The sequence below is a fragment of the Candida oxycetoniae genome (assembly GCF_023343755.2).
Source record: "Candida oxycetoniae strain CBS 10844 chromosome Unknown scaffold60, whole genome shotgun sequence".
Taxonomy (NCBI): domain Eukaryota; kingdom Fungi; phylum Ascomycota; class Pichiomycetes; order Serinales; family Debaryomycetaceae; genus Lodderomyces; species Lodderomyces oxycetoniae.
In genome coordinates, this window is record NW_026055379.1 from 1 (window position 1) to 19,970 (window position 19,970).

Here is a 19,970-nt window from a genome sequence, read left to right on the forward strand (position 1 = left end):
TTTTTTTTTTTTTTTTTTTTTTTTTTTTTTTTTTTTTATTTTTTTTTTTTTTTTTTTTTTTTTTTTTTTTTTTTTTTTTTTTTTAGTATTGGTTGCAGACAATTTTGCAATAGGCCTACAAGAGTAAGAAATATGAAAAAAAGGGCGTTTAGAGCATACCATTTTGATTGGATTTAAAGTACATAACACAACAAATCTATGGAATATGACGAATCTCAGGGAATGGGAGCGGGTAAGTTATAATTGTTCAAGTTTAAATCTAATTCTTTTTTTCAGGACACCTGTATTTGATGTTTAGGACAAATATAGTGAAAATTGTTGAACTCCAGTATACTTTGTTGAACTCCAGTATATAATTCTAGCACTTTGAGCGATTTTCCATATGTCCCCATTTTATGGCACTAAGTTTTCTGAAATTGCGCAAAAACCAGAGTGCCTTGATAAATAACACAAAAAAGTTATTTGATAGAGATATATTAGTTGAATCATAAGCATATTCCAGGGCTTGCATACCAGAGTTGGACAACTACTAGCATTTTCGCCTGGATAGACTTTTTTTTCGTAAGAAACTTCGATGCTTGGTGTCAAAAAAAAAAAAAAAAAAAGGTATCCCCAAGCATCGACCATTTTTTTTGATGTGATTAAGCAATTATGCATCATAATGCATAGAGTAGAACGATTTAACGGATTCACAATTCTTTCAACAATCAAATTAAATGCAATATATTTCTTTACTTTCAAAAAGACAACTTATTGAAATCTACAAAACCAAAATGTATTTAGAAAAGAATAAAAAAAAAAAAAAAGATTTCTGGGATTCTTTTTGGTTTTGTCAAAATGACTCAGTATCTAAGATCATCACCTCTGCGTTCTCGGTTTGATCACCAAATCCCTCTTCTGTTTTATATAGCAATTTTTCAATCAGGTCGGATAATGAAATAACATCCATTTTATTCAAAATTTCTGGGTCGCTTTGTAAGTTTTGTATTAACAATTCAATATCACGAAGCTTGTTAAAGTAAAAATTACGTTCTGTTTGTAAACTATCACAAGAAATTTTCATTTCGTTAAGCAGCATCTTTAGATTTTCATTTTCTTCGAATAACAATTCGATATCCTTTGCTTCGCTAGTATGATGAGCACCCCCGTTATTGAGATTGACGAGACCTGCAGATGAATCGTTGGAAGTGAAGGCCGAATTAGTAAACTGAGACAAATGATTATTTTCGGCTTGATGGGAAAATTGTTGTTGTTGTTGTTGTTGTTGTTGTTGCTGCTGTTGTTGCTGTTGTTGCTGTTGTTGCTGTTGTTGCTGTTGTTGCTGTTCTTGTAGTTGTTGCTGTTGTTCTTTCATCGACACACGATTTATTGTAGCCGAGTCATTATTGGCCAAGGAAAACCTTTTATCTCTACTTTCAGAGGAAGGATTTCTCGGTTTGTGATTCACTGGAGTTGTGACTCTAGATGTAGCCGGCGTTGTTAATTTTCTGGGTCTAACACGATTCGATATATTTGAGCTTGAATAGTTTGATGACAAGACATCATTTGGAGTATAGTTACTACCATTTATTGGACTATTTTGGCAACTGTTGTTGTTGCTACTGTTATCTGGATAATTTACCGGATTTGAAATATTTTGTTGCTGAGGTGCAAGCGGAACATTAGATTGTTTCATAGTACCATTTGGTGTAACTTTCAAAGTTTGATGGGGACTCAGACTACTACTGCATATTTTCCGTTTACCTGCGGCATCATAGTATGTATTGGCATCTTTCTTCTCGTTCCAGTATCTTTTGAACCATTGCAACAACTCCAAATTATCCTGTAACCGACATTTCAATAACCTTTCGACATCCATATCCTTGGTAATATTGTGCTTTGTGAATTCTTGCTGCAACACTTTCCAGTTGCGACGACAATCATAGTCGGACTTGGAGTTAAATTTGACTTTATTGAGAGGTACTCCTCCAACAATTGAGTCCATCAACTGACAAAATACGGCGCCTGTACCACATTGTTCTATCTTGGTATAGTTCAAACCTAAAACCGAGTTAATCCACTGTAGAAGCTCTGTTCTTGATTCACCAACCACCATGATGATAAATATATGCTCCCTTTTCTCTTGCTAATTCTGGCTAATTCTGGGCTAGTTTTAGATAGTGATTGTGCCGTTTCAACCTGTACACATAACATTCATCGATCTGTGGTTGTAAAATACAAAAAAAAAATTAAAAAAAAATAAAAAAAGAAAGAAAGGAATTGAGGATTAAGAATTGAGACAAGAGTTTGATAATAACAAAAATATTGATAATGTGCAGTACATAATCTAGGTTACGCGTTTGAACCCTTGCATCAAGTAAACTCGCTTCATCTATGTTTCATTGTTGAAGTGGAAAGCTGGTACGGTACGGTTCACTGGCTTTACACTATCGAGCAGAGCCAGATAATGGAGTACACTAGCTCTTAACACTAAGAGTCGACCGTGGTGTAATCTAAATGTGCAATCAAACTCATGTGTAATTTGTATGTAAAGGTTGTAAATTATGAGGACTAGAAAAATTTACATTAAAGTAGTATATTTGGTGTAATTTCTAGAGTAACATCTAAAGTAATCTAATTTTACTCGACACTATCGATCGACACTATCCAGCAGAGCGAGATAGTGGAGTACACTAGCTCTTAACAATATCGACACTATCGATCGACACTATCGAGCAGAGCGAGATAGTGGAGTACACTAGCTCTTAACAATATCGATACTACCGACACTATCGACACTATCGAGCTCTTAACACTATTGACTCTATCGAGCTCTTAACACTATTGACACTATTGAGCTTTAAACACTATTGACTCTATCGAGCTCTTAACACTATCTCGCTCTGCTCGATAGTGGAGCACACTAGCTGCCACCACAGACTATTAAAGTAGAGTAGGGTAGTGTAGTATACAGTATCTCGCTTCGCTCAATAGTGTGGTTGTATTTGTCACATTCAAAAAATCTAATTTGATTTTTTCCATGTCAACTAAAAAGATTGGAAATAGTTTGTTTGATTTATCCTTCATTTAGAGTAAAAATATACTCTCAGATATATTTGCATAGAGCTTTACATTGTGATGTGTTTTATTAAAACTCTCCCTGAATTTCTGCATATATCTTTATATATAGTTCAAGAAATATGTATGATGTATAACATATTCTCAATTTCATATTGCCAACAGTAGAGCATCATAGCAATCCATTCATTTTAGCTACAGGGTTATTGCTAAATATATATAGAATATACACCTATATACTTTGTAGCCTGTTACACCTATATACTTTGTAGCCTGTTACACCTATATACTTTGTAGCCTGTTACACCTATATACTTTGTAGCCTGTTACACCTATATACTTTGTAGCCTGTTACACCTATATACTTTGTAGCCTGTTACACCTATATACTTTGTAGCCTGTTACAAATCTATCTCGCTCTGCTCGAGAGTGTCTATATACTTTGTAGCTTGTTACAACACTATCTCGCTCTGCTCGATAGTGTTACTCGATAGTGTTGCTCGATAGAATTGCTCGATTGTGTCGCGTAAATTATCGCCATCTCCCTTTTTATGGTGAATTAAAAAAAATAAAATACTAATCGCCACTAACGCCAACAACTTAGTTTTTCTTCATCGTGTGAAAAATGGCATCTACTACTGGATACAAGGGCAATTTTCACGAAGGGTCTTCAGCAATTGCATCAGATTCAGAAACAGATGTCATTGACAAAAGTATAGAGACACACAAACCCTTGAGAAGGTCATCTTCTTTATTTTCTCTCTCTTCAAAAGAAGATATCCCCAAGCCAGAACAAGTTGAATATTTGAAATTCATCAATGATGATAGACACTTTAGTTTGATCAGAAACCTTCATATGGCAGACTTTATAACTTTACTTAATGGGTTCAGTGGATTCTACGCTATCATATCTTGTTTGAGGTATACATTAACCGGGAACTCAACCTATGTACAAAGAGCACATTTTTTCATAGTGTTGGGTCTATTTTTTGATTTTTTCGATGGAAGAGTTGCTAGATTAAGAAACAAATCGTCATTAATGGGACAAGAATTGGATTCTTTGGCTGATTTGATAAGTTTTGGTGTTGGCCCTGCAACAATTGCATTTGCCATTGGCTTTCGGTCTACAGTCGACGTCTTGTTATTGACATTCTGGGTTCTTTGCGGGTTGACCAGATTAGCAAGGTTCAATATCTCAGTGAATAACATCCCAAAGGATAAAAGTGGGAAATCTCAGTACTTTGAAGGCTTGCCTATCCCTAGTAATTTATTCTGGGTTGCATTTATGGCGTTGTTGGTCTACAAAAATTGGATACACAAGGACTTGCCTTTGGGTGTTATTTTCAAAGGAACACCGTTTGAGTTCCATTTAGTAGCCATTGGGTTCGTATTACAAGGATGTGCAAACATCTCTAAATCTTTAAAGATCCCCAAACCATAAATATTGTCGATATCTACACTTTTTTTTTTTCCATTTAAAAAGAATAATCTTATATATAGGTACTCATGTATTTTCTTATACTGTTTATAGTGTTGTATCTTTTTTCGGCACCTATAAATACTAGCTCGCAAAGCGAGCAAGAAAATTTACTTGTTCTTCAACATTCCATGAGTCAAGACACACCAACTAAAGCAGAGCAAAGCTCTACTGAGAAGATATCTCCATCCACATCCTCAGCAGAGGCGCCAGCCTCTGCTGAGGAATTAAAGCAAGCTGGCAACCATGAGTACCACCTCCGCAACTTTTCCCAATCCATCTCTCTCTACAACCAGGCATATTCACTCTCTCCGAATATCAAGTACCTTCTCAATAGAGCTGCCGCAGAGTACGAATCCAAAGACTACTCTGCTTGCATTAGCACTTGTGCTAATGCTATAGAGAAGGCAAGAGACCTCAACGCACTGTACCAAGACACAGCAAAGGCCTTTGCCAGAATGGCAAAGGCTAAAAAGGCCACCGGAGATCTAGGTGGGGCTATAGAGTGCTATGAAAAGGCTCTTACCGAGCACAGAACACCCACTGTGTTGGGTGAGTTGCGCCAAACACAAAAGGAAAAGAGAGAAAAGGAGGAAAAAGAGTACATCAATGTAGATAAAGCAGAGGAGGCGAGGGTTTTAGGGAGGGAGTACTTTCTTGCCGCAGACTATGCTTCCGCCGTGAAGGCGTATAGTGAGATGATCAAAAGGAACCCACATGACCCTAGAGGGTATGTGAACAGGGCCGTGTGTTTGATGAAGATGGTCGAGTACGAAGGTGCAGTCAGAGACTGTACCAAGGCTATAGAGGTGGACCCAGGGTATATCAAGGGGTATATCAAGAAGGGAGAGGCATTGGTGAGGTTGAAGAGGTACGGGGAGGCAGAGAAGGTGTTGCAGCTTGGAAAGCAACTTGCTACTACTCATTCAAATGCAGAACATTTGAATGAAAGTAAGGAGAGTGGCTTTACTGACTCCACTGTCCCTACTAACCCCCCACCTCAATCAAATGCTTCGAATTTGAATGAGATAGATCGTCTCCTCTATCAATGCCACACCTCTGCCTCGCCCGACCAGGTCATGGCTATCTTGTCTGACCCCATTATGCAGAGCATCCTTCAGCAAATCAAGGACGACCCTAATGCTTTGAAGGAGCATATGAAGAATGAGGAGGTGAGGAGGAAGATAGAAATGTTGATCAGGGGGGGTATCATCAAACTTCAATGAGCCACTACTCACTATTGAGGAACGAGATAGTGAGAAGTCACAGACCCAAACTCTTTTACTCACTAAATAGGATGATATAGTAGAATAAACTATAAACTACTTTCTAGACTATAGAGCAGAGTGAGAAGCGACACTATCTCGCTCTGCTCGATAGTGTCAATAGTGTTGTTCTATCTACTATCGAGCAGAGCGAGGTAGTCTAGAAACTTATCTCTATATCTATTCTCTAGTCCCTACTCTCTACTCTCTACACTGCGGAGCAAAGTGAGAAGACTACCCAGCAGAGCGAGATAGTATATCTACTCTCTACTCTACTTACCACTCTCTTGCTCTACTCCACTCTCTTGCTCTACTCCACTCTCTCTGCTCCTCTCTACCTTCTCTTCTCTCTCTAATCTACCTACTACACTCTCCTCTCCCTCTACACTCTCCTCTTCTCTAGACTCTACTCTTTCTAGACTCTACTCTTTCTAGACTCTACTCTCTACTCTACTCTCTCTCGACCAGACCCGTTTCACTCGTCTAGTCTCTACTGTACTCTCTCTACTCTTCTCGACTAGACTCGCTTCGCTCGTCTAGTCTCTAGTCTATCTTCTTTCTATGTCTCCATCTCTGCTCTCCCCTCTACTTTCTACTCTACTTTCTTTCGACTATCTCGCTCTGCTCGAAAGTTTCTAGTCGAATAGGGAGAGAGAAGGGTAGACAAGAAACTAGAGAGCAGAGCGAGATAGTCTATATATACTGCAGTCTCTATGTAGTCTCTATAGACTACAACTATGTTCTACTTTTTCTATAGCTCCATCTATAAACTACCTCGCTCTGCTTATGCCTGGAAAGTATATTCTGTTCTCTCTCTAATAACTACAATTTGTTCTCTCGATAGTCTAGTCTCTAGTCTCGGTATCGCCTCTTCGACAATCAAGCAATACGAGTCTACTCTACACTGTCTAGCACAGTCAGTCTATGTCTTTAGTCTCTGTCTCCTCTCTACTCTAGACTAGACGAGTGAAACGAGTCTCTACTCTACTCTTCTCTCTCTTCTCTCTCTTCTTACTGTGTTCTATCGACTAAACTCGCTTTGATCAATAGTCCCGCCCTCTTCTCTCTCTCGAATAGTATCTCTTTGCTCGATAGTCTATCTAGTCTATACCCCTACTCTCTTCGACTAGTATCTGTCTGCTCTCGACTCTCTCGACTAGTATCTGTCTGCTCTCGACTCTCTCGACTATCTCGCTCTGCTCTCGACTCTCTCTACTCTTTTCTTTCTTTCTTTATTTGTTCTAAAAAAAAAATTGGACCCTGGCAATAAAAGTAAAAGTGAAAAGTGCTTATGGTTTTTTCACCATACTATCAAATTTTGGGCCCGATATTGCAAATGCGATTGCGTCCCGAAAATCAACTCCATTATAAAACCCAGTAGCCAACTGTTGTACAAAATCTTGTGGGAAGTTCTTGGGATCTAGTAGGCCAATATCAGCGATTTTAAAAGGATTTATGCGATGACGATGGTCGGCTTTCTCCATTGAATAACAAATATCCCAAAATGCATTATTCAAAGGTATTAGTTTGAAAATGAAAACAGGCCAATACCGTATACAACGTCTCCGGTTCTCTGCATTATCATGTAAAATACCAATCCTTTTACATTCATAAAAGAAAAAATTCAATTGGTATAGTAGCTCGGGTACACCGTCCACTGCTTTTATTACTTGCTCAACCTTGACCTTAGTTGGACTATTACCTAAAGATTCATATTTCTCATCAATTCTCTTTGCCTCTGTTAACGCTTTTCCAATGCTAGGTAATTTAAACGAAATATGACGTACTGAACCCAGATAAAACAACCGTCTCCTACTTAAATTGCTAAGTAACCCAAACTCATATTTCATCACTTTGAACATTTCAATTGTGAGTAACAAGCCGCCAGCAGTTGAGTGAGGGTCTTGAACACACAATCACTGTAATAATAATAATATTAATAGTAGTAGTAGTAGTAGTAGTAGTAGTAGTAGTAGTAGTAGTAGTAGTTTTTTTTTTGTAGGGTAGTGGCAATTGAACCTGAAAAAAAAAAAATTAAAAGCATCAAAGTCTTTTGTAAATTTTTCAACCAAATCTCAATAGATTATCAAAGCGTGTGGGAACTGTAATAGATTTCAAGATGCTAAGTCGCTCTGCAAATGTACTTATTAATAGTGCAATAAGAGGCGCTCACAAGCCTTTACTGGCTACCGTATCTCGCGTTCTTCTACCAAAACAGCGTTTATTCCACTCTTTGAGATTTTACTCAGCACCATCATCAAAGAAACTGTCAGCTGACAAGACCCAAGATGAAAAAACAGAGTCCATTTTGAATGATGAGATGCTAGCTAGGGCCGGATTTGAAGACGTAGACCCAAAAAAGGAGTCTTTTGCAAAGCAGGAGGAGAAGGGATCATTTGAAGAAGAAGAGTCCTCCACGTCTTCGTCTTCGTCATCATCATCATCTTCTTCTTCTCCGGGATCCAAGAAAAGAAGAAGAGCACAAACTTCTAAAGATAGGCAACGTGAGAAATACGCAAACATCTTTTATTTGGCTACTTTTGCTGGAGCAGCAGTTGGATTGGGATACATGAGTAGAAACTGGGATTCAGTAAAGGAGCAAGAAGAGATGGATGCTACGAATATTGGTAATGGATATGCACCAACATTGATGTATGAAAGACTTTGTAAAAGACTAGGATCCTTGTTTACATTTTTTTCGGAACCGGCATTTGAAAATTTACTACCACCACCAGCGCCAGAACAGTATCGTCGTCCATTAACTTTGGTATTAACGTTAGACGACTTATTGATCCATTCAGATTGGGACACCCAACACGGATGGAGGACAGGAAAGAGACCTGGGTTAGACTACTTTTTGGGCTACTTATCACAGTACTATGAAATTGTATTGTTTTGCACCAACTCGCAGTTTTATTCAGAGAAAATGGTTAGTAAATTAGATCCTTATCATGCATATATATCATATGCATTATTTAGGGAAGCATGTCGTTATAAAGATGGCAAAATCATCAAAGATTTGTCATTGTTGAATAGAGATTTAGGCAAAACGATTTTGATTGATGTTGATGAAGATTCATGTTCCTTACAGCCTCAAAATGCCATCATTGTTAAGAAATGGGATGGTAAACCTGATGACTATCTTATTCGTATGATACCATTTTTGGAGTACCTTGCGACTCAACCAGTTAAAGACGTTCGCCCAATCTTGAATACGTTCAAAGACAAGTCCAATATAGTCGAGGAGTTTGGTGAACGTGAAAGGGAATTGAGACGACAATGGAACAAGGAACATGGAAATAGGGATAGACCCAATGCAGGAAACTTTTTAGCCAAATTTTTGGGAATGCCAGTGCCTGAACAGAAAATGCCTCTTGATATAATTAGAGAACATGGCCAATTGCAATATCAACATTTTCAAAAGTATTTGCAAGAAAATGCTTCTAAATTTTTAGAAGAAGAGCAAAAATTGAAAGATGAATTTGGTAAATTGACTTTGAACAAGTTGATTACTGAAGGTGCACCTAATCCCGAAGAAATTGCAAAAGTGCAACAACAAAGAGCTGCCGAAGAAGCTGAAAAACAAAAGAAGGAAGCTACTAAATAATAAACAATTGGAGATTCATTTTTTGCCCTTGTTGAAACATCTTTTAATTTCTGTTTGAAGATATCAGCCTTTGTTTTACTTTCTCGTGTGTATATATATAAAAAAGTAGAAGAAAGAAGAAGAAGAAGAAGAAGAAGAAGAAGAAGAAGAAAAAGAGTCCCTGCTCTGTACAAAAAGAAAATTAATCTCTGTTTAGGAATTTCTTTTGATGTATGCATATATATATATATATATATATGTTTGTGTGTCGCTGTTACATTGATCTTTTTCCAACTTTGTTCCAGAAATGGCAGTTTACATTTAATGACCATGTCTTGGGACACACATTCACTCAACTTCCATAAAAGGTATAAGGTAAAAATCTAACAAAAAAAAAATTTAAGAAGAATAGAGTGCGGCGTGGAACTAAGCAAATAATAACTTGTCACTTTCTTTTATTTATCTGATCCGGACTCGGCATTTAAATTCAAAAGTTGCTTTTTTTTTTTTTTTTTTTTTTAATCGAAAAACCTGCTAGATTTCCACGGGGAAAAGACAAAAACACTTGTTTAGATGGTGGGAATCACTAGAGAATAAGCAACCTACTTGCCTATCGAATATATAGCAACTATCTCATAATAATATGTGGTAGTGTAATATCAAAACAAGCATGGACGGATACATTTCTCTAACCCCAGATAAGACGACAAATCATTCAATCAAAATAAGATGCAAACAACATGGCTGTGACTTAGAGTACAATTCTTTTCCCTCTTATATGATTACAGTGTTTGGGATGAAGATGAAAATCAACCCTTGTGTCTGTTCAATCAGGGTCCCACTGAAACTAATCCTCTAGAGTAAGACAAGAGAAAAAAAATAAAAAAAGGAAAGGGTGAAGAAAACAGGAAAAAGAGAAACGATTTTAAAAACTTTTCAGCTCTCTCAGTCTAAATTCTTTTGGTGTAGAGTTCTATCAACTATAACTTGGGTTTGGTATATAATGCAACATTCACTTCGTGTCCTTACGAGGGAACACACTTTAAAAAAAAAAAAGAGGAGATATGGCTGTACAGTAAGTTAACTCTATATAATTCAACTAGGTTAACATTACCAAAATTGATACCTGAGATGCATATTGACACAAAAATGAGCTGTTACTGTGAGCAATTTTTGTTCTCTTTTTTTTTTTATCTTTTTCATCAGCGAAAGTGTAATTTTTGTACATAGATATTTTACTAGGCAATATATAGCCAATGAAAATTTTCGATTGAAAAACGATATCTTTCACTATCTTTTTTTTTTTAAAGGAAAAGAACTTGTTACTCAGCTTTATCTTCTTCCTATAGACTATTTACTAGTAGAAATAATCATATTCCAACAACCTGCCACCACTACACACTAATCCACTCGTAAGGAGAAGAATAAATTGTAAAAGCTTCTAACAAAAAAAGGAAAACGAATTAAAAAAAAAAGAATAACCACTCTTTTCAACGCATACTTTTTTCCTTTTGACGGTTCAAAATGAGCACGAAGGGTCCGAGTATTGCACCAAGAAACTCGACTACACAGTCCTCTATTGCAATCGCAAGTGCCTCGGCGTCATTATCTAGTGGCTCCACTCCGCGCAGCGTGGCAAGCAGTCCTCAAAACATTAACCCAGCTTCTCCGCCAAGCATAGAGAACAACAATCAAACTCTTAGCCGGCCCGCCAATAGCAATATGACAACACTGATAGTAACGTCTAAAGAATGGGTGTTGCCCCCAAGACCCAAACCGGGCAGAAAGCCGAGTGTTGATACTCCTGCTTCAAAGAGAAAAGCTCAGAATCGAGCAGCGCAAAGAGCGTTCAGGGAAAGACGAGCTACAAGAGTTCAAGAGTTGGAACAGAAACTAATGGAGGTGGAGAAAGAAAAGGATATCAAAGAAATGGCATTACTCAACACTATCAATAAATTGAAAGCGGAAAACCATTTTTTGTCAAGGAATCTAGATCAACTTAGACAAGACATGAATATGTTTAGAGCTACCCAAGAGCAAATGAAAACACAGATGCAGATGCAACTGCAACTGCAACTGCAACTGCAACCACCACCACCACCACCACAACAACAACAACAACAACAGAAACAAAAACAGTATTCGCAGCAGGATGAGCCTGTACTGAATATGATTAGCCCATTCCAATCAAGCAGTATGCATCCATTAATTTCCCGTCAACATTCGCAGCAGCAGCAACATCAGCTTAAAACAACAATAAGCAGTCATTCTTCCCCAGCCAAGAATAGTATTTCTCCATCTGGGTCATCCTACTCACTACAACAGATCTCACCAGCCCCATCGGCGGACCTGTCTCCTCAGAATACACTGAATCAGAATAGTGGAGTTTCAAACCAGACGTTGACTCCGCTTTCTAGTGATACAACGCCCAATAAACTTGATCAAACTGTTGGTAATGGCTCAACAGTAGCGTTGGAGTTTGACTGCGGCATTTGTCTTAAGGAAGAATGTTTGTGCGAGTCTATTGGCTTGAAAGAATCCAGCAGCAAAAATGCAATCGAGTTAGAAAAAGAGTTGACAGAACAGTTGAAATCTTTTCAACCTGAACCGGCAGTATCACTACCAAGAAAACGCAAAGCTACGAATGAAGAGGAACCAAAGGAGATTGATTTTACAATACAGTTCGTTTCCAAACCAAGACCCATGCCTGACTTGAAGAAGTTGAAGAAGACCACATTATCAGAGTTGGCGCCGACCATGACAATGAAGTCGCCCATAACTCAAGACACATTTAATGAGAATTCGCCCGTGGAGAATTGTGGTTTCTGTTCTGACGATACTCCGTGCGTGTGTAAGGAAGCGGCAAAAGAAGCAGCAAGGTTGAATGCTTCATTAAATGAGCTGGAGAATGAGATGATCATGGAAGAAGAAGAATCTACGCATTTTGAAAGCGATAAAACGTTACCTCCTTTACAATATAACTCGAATTGTAATAATATAAATAAATCGTCATTGCCAGTGATGCACCCTGGTCCTTCGGTTGAAATTAGGGAGATTACTAACCTTACACCTGGTGCTGTTCCAGCAGTTATACCACGAAGGAAAGAAGAAAACCAAGGTCAAACGTCTAGTAGCCAACCAGAAGACAATAATTCCGAAGACAACGTGTGTACAGGAAACCCAGGTAATTGTAGGCAATGTCAAATGGATCCAATGTCAACTTTATTCTGTACAACTGTTGCTTCCAAGAGCAATGACTCTTCCATACGGCCGAATTTATCTAGAAACAGTTCCAAAACAATGTTACTGTTAAGCTTTGCCACAAACAAGAACGAAAACAGCAACAACGCGCAAAGTCCAATACCCCCACCATTAATTGCTACTGGAAGTTACAAAAATACATCTACCTCCAACGCAGCAAGTCCAGGCTCTTCTACTAGTGGCAGCATGTTTATACCGTGTGCGGATGCTTATAAAACTTTATCTAGACATAAAAAGTTTAATAGCGTTGACTTCAGCACCTTGGTTGGGAAATTAACAACGAGAGGAATGCAAGTGGAGGTACAATCAGTTGCAAATGTGTTACGTGAATTAGATAGAAGATTGTATAATTAGAAAAGAAAAACAAAACCAAGAAACAACACCAAAAAAACAAAAGATAGAATGAAAAGAAAAATGGTGACATATGTTTGACAGATAACGGTTTTCGAGAAGTGTGAGATTTCATAATTTAATCGGATTATTTTTTTTCTTTTTTTACTATTTATGTTAAAAAGATTTATTCAGTCAACAATATATGTAATGTTTCCTCTTTCTTTTTTTTTGATTGAAAAAAAAAAAACAAAAAGCATGAAACAATTCAAAAGTACTCTCTGCCTAGTCAAAAAAAGACTAGCAGCTAGAGTTTTCTTATGACCAACTGCCTGGCATATGATATGAACCACTAGATGTGTTTGCCTCCTCATAATCAGAGTGTTTGGTAGTGGCATTTGCAGACACTCCATCATGAGCCGATGAAAATAATCCAGTAGCACCACCACCAGTAGTACCCTCACCTACAACAGTAGTAGTATTAGTATTAGTAGCACTTGTAGATGGTTGTGTATTGGTTGTACCAGTGGCTGTAGTGGTTTCGTCTAATATCCCGCCTTTGATATAATCGGAAGCAGTTGCAGAATGTAAATTCTTTGAAGTACTGTTAGTAACATTAGCAGTTCTCGAGGCATCATCGTTGATGGCTTTCTTGTCCACATTGGAGTTTGATGAATACAAGTATTCTTCAACAGCTGATTTAGGGTACTCTCTTGAACTCAAATGTTCCAGTGTGGATGCTATTACATTACCATCTTCATAGTCAGGAACACCCAGTGATGCGGCAGAGCTAGATTCTCCCAAGAGCAGTCCACCTTGTGATTGTCTCAGCCTATTATTAGAATATGCGCTATCTGAAAATTCCTTATTGTCAAAGTTGGAGTGTGTTGGTAAGCCACTCGAAGGTTCACTAGCAGACCCATCAAATGAAGAAGTAGCAGTTGATTTTGAATATGAGTCGTGTCCAGTAGCAGCAGCACCAGCAGCACCAGCTATACTATTGTCATTCAGATAACCACTTGAATGAATCTTGTTTTCACTGTACGAATGACCATGGTCAGGCATTGAAGTGCCTTTCAGAGCTCCTTTACTGCCAGAAGGAAATGGTGGCTGTACCTCGCTTTTAAAAGCATAGTCGTACTTGCCAGTATTTGCACTTGTCTGGTGAGTGGGTTCTGTCAAATGGGGATATTTTGTAGAAGCATTTTGGGCAGCTGCAACTGCCAAATTATTTCCTTCTACACCTACACCTGCACCTGCACCTTTGGCAGGTAAACGGTTGCTTGTGGAATTAACAGTTGACGAGTGTTCATCATAAGCTTTATCTGATGACAAACTTTGACTGAATGGTTTACTAGACTTTGTACCTCCAACAGCCAAATCTTCATAACAAGCAATTACGTTGCCGTTTTCGTCTTTAACAATCCCCGAACTAGCATCGACTAGCAACTCTTTAACCTCAGATACTATTGCACCGTGTGTTTTTTGTAGCCTTGCGACGGCTGTCTTTGCAATTTTCGTTGCCAAAGTATTGTCCTTGATTCCTTTAACATTGACAAAGATCTCATCATCATCATCATCACCGTCGATATTCCTATCTCTGGATGACTCTATTGGTTTCAGGGTGGCAGAGACAGTTCCAGCTCCATCTGTGGCGGTGACAGGAGTAGCACCACCAGTTTCTGCGCTAATTCCCGCATTTTGCCTAGCAGCTTCATGCAACCGTTGCCTAGCCAACTCGGAAACGTCAGCAGTTTGATCAGATCCATCTCCTCTCGCGGAATATTCTTCCTTATAAATTTTTCTACTGTTTGCATCAATAACCAATTTTCCAGATGTCATGTCAACTCCTCTCTCCTCTAATTTTCTTGACGCATCTCTTGCTGCTCTTAATGCCTTGTCCTTATCGCTTATACCAACAACTTCAACAACAAGATTGTTGGTGCTATCTTCACCCCTTCTGTGGGCAGTTTCTTCACCCACAAGCTCGGACCTTTTATCAATGGGCACACGTTCTCCCGGTTGACCATATTCATTCTTGTCACGCAAATCGTAGCCTGAAACAGAACCAACCGAGGCAGAAGTGCCAGAATTTTGTGTGTCTCGTTGTACATTATTGACAAAATCTTCAGCTCTTTTCTCACCACTTGCTTTGGCATATCCATGCTCATACAAGTCGCGCTTTAAGTTCTTAAAATCTTGCTTCGTGTCTGAATCGGATTGAGTCAACCCACGACTGGGAACAGCAGCAGCAGCAGCAGTAACATATTCTGCGTCCCCTTTTCCTTGAGCATATCCACTGTCATAAAGCTCTTTTCTCAATGTAGGATGCAATTCAGACACAGCTCCAGAAAATTGGTTACTAGCTGTACTTTGGTCAGCCGTACCTTTTTTGAAACCATGATCGTATATTTCTTTTCTCAAGCTAGAGTCCAACACTGGTCCCTCATTACTATTCAATTCTGATGCTCCAATTGGTTGAGTTATATTGAACGAAGCACCAGATACATTCTTCTTGTGGGCATGCAAATCCTTATTACCAGTTAATCTATCGTTTGATTTGCCATCATTGTTACTAGCATTCTCTTCATCATTTAATTTTTTGGCGGGGGGCGTGCGATGCCTCGCCGAACCTCCGTGTCCACCAGCATCGTGGCTAGCGAGACCTAAATTTTGTTTGATTTCGTTATGACTCACGGTAGGGGTTTGGGCAGGTAACGGTTGTACGTCGCCTCCAGATGGTTCACTTTGATTAGAAAGGTTTTCGTCTACTGCTTGTTTTTTGTGAGTAGGTAAGCTCTCAATGCTTGGGTCAACCTCCTCAGCAACTTCAATCAATGATTTTTTACCATTATCACCCACAAAACCATGCTCCTTGTTATATCTAGCTGTTTCCTTCTCCAATTCCTTAAATTCTCTAGACTCAGCAGTTTCTACTTCCTCAGGCGTGGCACCAGGTGGAAGACTTTTCTCCTCCTTAATATCCGCCTTACTGATTTTGTGAGCTGGGTACTTGTCAATTGAGGGATCGACTTTTTCAGCATCCTTAAGCATCGAGTCTTTTACATCTTGCTCCTCCTCGGTAACGGGCTGTCCTTCTATTGGCTCAATGAACCCATGCTGTTTGTTCCATTCAGAAGCTTTGATCTCCCCCTCGCTTCCTTTGTAAGATGGAATAGCCTCTTGCTTTACTTCGGTAACCTCTGGCTTAGTATCCGCCTTACTGATTTTGTGAGCTGGGTACCTGTCAATTGAGGGATCGACTTTTTCAGCATCCTTAAGCATCGAGTCTTTTACATCTTGCTCCTCCTCGGTAACGGGCTGTCCTTCTATTGGCTCAATGAACCCATGCTGTTTGTTCCATTCAGAAGCTTTGATCTCCCCCTCGCTTCCTTTGTAAGATGGAATAGCCTCTTGCTTTACTTCGGTAACCTCTGGCTTAGTATCCGCCTTACTGATTTTGTGAGCTGGGTACCTGTCAATTGAGGGATCGACTTTTTCAGCATCCTTAAGCATCGAGTCTTTTACATCTTGCTCCTCCTCGGTAACGGGCTGTCCTTCTATTGGCTCAATGAACCCATGCTGTTTGTTCCATTCAGAAACTTTGCGCTCATCATTAATTATATTGTGAGATATAATGCTCTTTCCAGTACTAGAAGACACCCCGTGTTTTGCTGTGCCTGATCTTCTTTCATCCTCGTACTTTTGTCTTCCCGCAGCATAAGATGCGTCAAGAATATCCTTGTGTTGAGAGGAAGAATAGGCTGTATTAGCTTCAGTTGCATTATCCTTATTAGATGAAGAATTAATGCCCAAGTATCCAGCTGCAGTTGTTGCTACACCTCCCATTGCTTGCTTAGCTCCTTCAATTATACCAGGGCGTTGATCTTCTTCATGTGCGGTTTGCTTGGCATCTGATTTTCCTGATTTGATGCCTTGGTCATATGCACCTGACTTGACCCCTTCTTCGTATGCACCTGACTTAGCGCCTTCTTCGTATGCACCAGACTTAGCGCCTTCTTCGTATGCACCTGACCTAACGCCTTCATTGTATGCATCGGATTTGGCACCACCAACTTGAGCATTTAAACCATCCCTACTATCCTTACCGAGTCCGCGATAGAGATCTTCGCCTTGCTTAAACCCAGCATCATGGGCCTCCTTTTTGATACTTTCAATATTTGATGTTCCCTGCTGCTGCTGCTGTTGTTGTTGTTGTTGCACATCTGAAGACTTATTGAGCCCTAAATAACCAGCTGCAGCTGCTAAAGCACCGGTGGCGCCAGCTAAGACACCTTGACTCTGATTAGCATTGCCTTGGGAATTTTTGTCTGCTTGAGTATTTTCGAAATCTTCATGAACATTTGATAATTTTGGTGTTTGAACAGTTTCGTCTCGAACAGCAAAAACAGACGCATTGGAAGGGTCTTGCTTTAACTCTCTAATCTTATTGTCAGTCTTGTTGATTTCTCTATCGAGTTCGGCAATTTTACGATCGTTGGCAACAGGATCATAGCCGTCGACTTGAGCAGTAGCAACACCTGAGCCGCCATAAACTGCATTGCCACTAGAAATCGTCGTTGGGTCACTTTTTTCCTTCTTAGTTTCATTAGCTGGGCGACGACCATATTCATTTTCAAAAGCTCCTTGGACTCCATCAGGATTGTATGCCGATTTGTTTTCTTGGTGAACAGCTCTTGCCTCGTCATCATTATCATATTTATTCTTCTCAGTGGTGGTTCCTGAACCACCAACTTGTTTTGATCTCAGATGAGCATTATCATCATCAGAAGCCTTTGTACCATGCTTGTTACCTTCTCTATATGCTTCTTCCTTAATCAGCTCTACTTGGTTATTTTCCCTATCTCTTTGCTCATACTCACTAGGTTTCGTCTTCAAGTGTTCGGTATCAACATAATGAGCTTTCGTAGCTTCTTGATGAGACAATTGAGAATCTCCTTGCTGGTTGTAAGCATTTGCAGCACCTGTGGAACTGGTAGCGCCTTGAAGTAGACCACCTTGCGTATCTCTTGGATCGAAAAATTTACCATGTCCTTGAGCTTGCTTGGATTGGTCGCTGTATTTTGGATTGGTGTTTTCAACAATGTTTGGGGTTGTTTGAAGGTGATTATCCGACCCAGAACTTCCTTTACTCTCATTAGCAACAACAGTTGGATCAGTTGGGTTCTTTGAATTTGAGTAATCTCCAGGAATTTCGTGTGCAAGTGGTTCTCTTGAAGGTTTTGGTGGAGTTGATACAACACGCCCTTTGGATGAGCTTGCTGCGTAGCTATCTGTGGTTCCTGCTGCACCTACTTTTCCTTTTTCAAACAGTGTTTTATCTTTTCCTGCAGTGGCATGATGGTGAAACAATTTCTCTCCTTCTTCCCATGCTTCCTTAAGAATATTCTCATGCTTTGTATCTGCAGTCTTTGCATGAGATGTTGGACTGCTAGTTTTTCCCGAACTTATGGTTCCGCCACTACCGGTAGTGTCACCATGCTGCTCATGGAACAACTTTTCGCCTTCTTTGCGTGCTTCGTCTTGATATTTCTCAGGATTGGGAGAAGAATCGGTATCCTTTTCCCCTTTCAAAGTGTTCTTTAATTTGGAAAAGAACGTACCTTCTGAGGAACTCATTTTTTTATTTTTTATTTTGCTTTAAAACTTTTAGATTTTCCTAGGCAGTAATAACTATTCGTATAAGTAATACAAGTATTTGATTGTAATTTCGTTAATTGCTAAAGGCAGATTCGGAACTAACGAGAGTAATTGTGATCTTTATATATACATGAACAAACTACACATTTTTATTTTAGATTTCAAACGTATTTTAAAATAATGTTAGTTTCAATTGCTATTTCATTTTTTTATGTTCTTTAGTTGGTTGTGGGATTCATCACTCCTTTGCTTTGCTTATAGTAGTCATCACTTTTCAATTGCCTCTTTTTGTTTTTTTTTTACTAATTTTTTTTACATTGTTCTTTACCTTTCTTTAGAGGAATTTCAATATCTACTGAGAAGAAGAAGTGTGTCAATTCCCCCATGATAGAAGTGCCACACTTGTAGTTTGGGGGCGGTTGTTGTGGAAGCAACTAATTTAGTTTTCTTGGTATGTTTAACGCTGTAATAAAGAGGTCCTACACCTAAAGGGGTTTTTTTTTTTTTTTTTTGCTTTCTTATTTTTCATTCTAATCTAAAATTTAATTTTGATTTACCATTTCTTTCTTTTTCTCTCAAATAGATAAGGCATCTATATTTGAGCAAAAGCTGCTCAAATTGTGCATCGTTTAAATTTTAGTTAGAGGTTGACATGGAGGGAGACGATGAACAGAGAAGCTTTTTTGAATAGGAAGGTAAATTCTCTCTTTTGATTAAACAGACTCTTATCGTACCTTGCTTATGAAATTCCTTCCTTTACATTCTAAACCCTGAACAGAAAGCAATCATGATTCAGGAAAAAAAAATAAAAAATTGGAATAAAATAATGTCAAAAAATAACCCCCTAATTTTAGAAAATAAAGGGGGTGAAAAGAATGATCAAGATAAAGATGGCAAACTTATGCTTTACAAAGAAATACGAAGAAGCAACTATTTGCCAAGAAGCTGCTTTAACCAGTTTTATATATATATATATATATATATTGTTTAACGCTGCTCTTTCCAAAAACCATGGAGACAAATGCTTATTTGCAAATGAGCAGGACTTTGTAGAAGAGCTTATTCTTAAAGAATCATTAAGGCTGGGCCCATTTTCCGTCATCACTGTTTACCGACACGTGGTACAAACCTCTTTTTCTCGACTAATTTAAAGCCGAAAATGGAAAAACAGCTAACCGTCACGCTATCAACTAACAATTACAACAAGTTAAACTTGTGTTGACTTGTGTTGACTAGTTTAAAAGTTGTTGAAAAGCTGAGTACTCTCTTTTTTTTTTTGCCAAATCCGAAGATTCCTGTTCGGTTGAATAGTAAAACCGGTTAAAAAGAGTAA

At 38.7% G+C, this 19,970-nt stretch overlaps 7 protein-coding genes across 7 annotated transcripts; 4 read left to right on the forward strand and 3 right to left on the reverse strand. All coding sequences in view use genetic code 12, as the record gives it.

The window, feature by feature from the left end:
* Window positions 1–832: 832 nt before the first annotated feature.
* KGF56_001781 (microtubule-binding protein) lies at window positions 833–2,095 on the reverse strand (the record flags this gene model as incomplete). Its single annotated transcript, XM_049322940.1, has 1 exon — window positions 833–2,095. One exon carries the CDS (start codon window positions 2,093–2,095, stop codon window positions 833–835), a length of 1,263 nt encoding a protein of 420 aa, XP_049181130.1.
* A 1,587-nt stretch (window positions 2,096–3,682) lies between these two features.
* CHO1 (CDP-diacylglycerol-serine O-phosphatidyltransferase) lies at window positions 3,683–4,498 on the forward strand (the record flags this gene model as incomplete). Its single annotated transcript, XM_049322941.1, has 1 exon — window positions 3,683–4,498. One exon carries the CDS (start codon window positions 3,683–3,685, stop codon window positions 4,496–4,498), a length of 816 nt encoding a protein of 271 aa, XP_049181131.1.
* A 167-nt stretch (window positions 4,499–4,665) lies between these two features.
* STI1 (Hsp90 cochaperone) lies at window positions 4,666–5,760 on the forward strand (the record flags this gene model as incomplete). The annotated part of the gene is made up of 1 exon (XM_049322942.1): window positions 4,666–5,760. One exon carries the CDS (start codon window positions 4,666–4,668, stop codon window positions 5,758–5,760), a length of 1,095 nt encoding a protein of 364 aa, XP_049181132.1.
* Window positions 5,761–7,088: 1,328 nt separating this feature from the next.
* On the reverse strand, window positions 7,089–7,661 carry FGR39 (Fgr39p; the record flags this gene model as incomplete). The annotated part of the gene is made up of 1 exon (XM_049322943.1): window positions 7,089–7,661. One exon carries the CDS (start codon window positions 7,659–7,661, stop codon window positions 7,089–7,091), a length of 573 nt encoding a protein of 190 aa, XP_049181133.1.
* Window positions 7,662–7,918: 257 nt separating this feature from the next.
* Window positions 7,919–9,406, forward strand: TIM50 (protein translocase subunit; the record flags this gene model as incomplete). The annotated part of the gene is made up of 1 exon (XM_049322944.1): window positions 7,919–9,406. The coding sequence occupies one exon, from the start codon at window positions 7,919–7,921 to the stop codon at window positions 9,404–9,406; it is 1,488 nt and encodes a 495-aa protein (XP_049181134.1).
* A 1,503-nt stretch (window positions 9,407–10,909) lies between these two features.
* On the forward strand, window positions 10,910–13,000 carry HAP43 (Hap43p; the record flags this gene model as incomplete). Its single annotated transcript, XM_049322945.1, has 1 exon — window positions 10,910–13,000. One exon carries the CDS (start codon window positions 10,910–10,912, stop codon window positions 12,998–13,000), a length of 2,091 nt encoding a protein of 696 aa, XP_049181135.1.
* Window positions 13,001–13,294: 294 nt separating this feature from the next.
* On the reverse strand, window positions 13,295–18,616 carry KGF56_001787 (uncharacterized protein; the record flags this gene model as incomplete). The annotated part of the gene is made up of 1 exon (XM_049322946.1): window positions 13,295–18,616. One exon carries the CDS (start codon window positions 18,614–18,616, stop codon window positions 13,295–13,297), a length of 5,322 nt encoding a protein of 1,773 aa, XP_049181136.1.
* Between the last annotated feature and the right edge of the window lie 1,354 nt (window positions 18,617–19,970).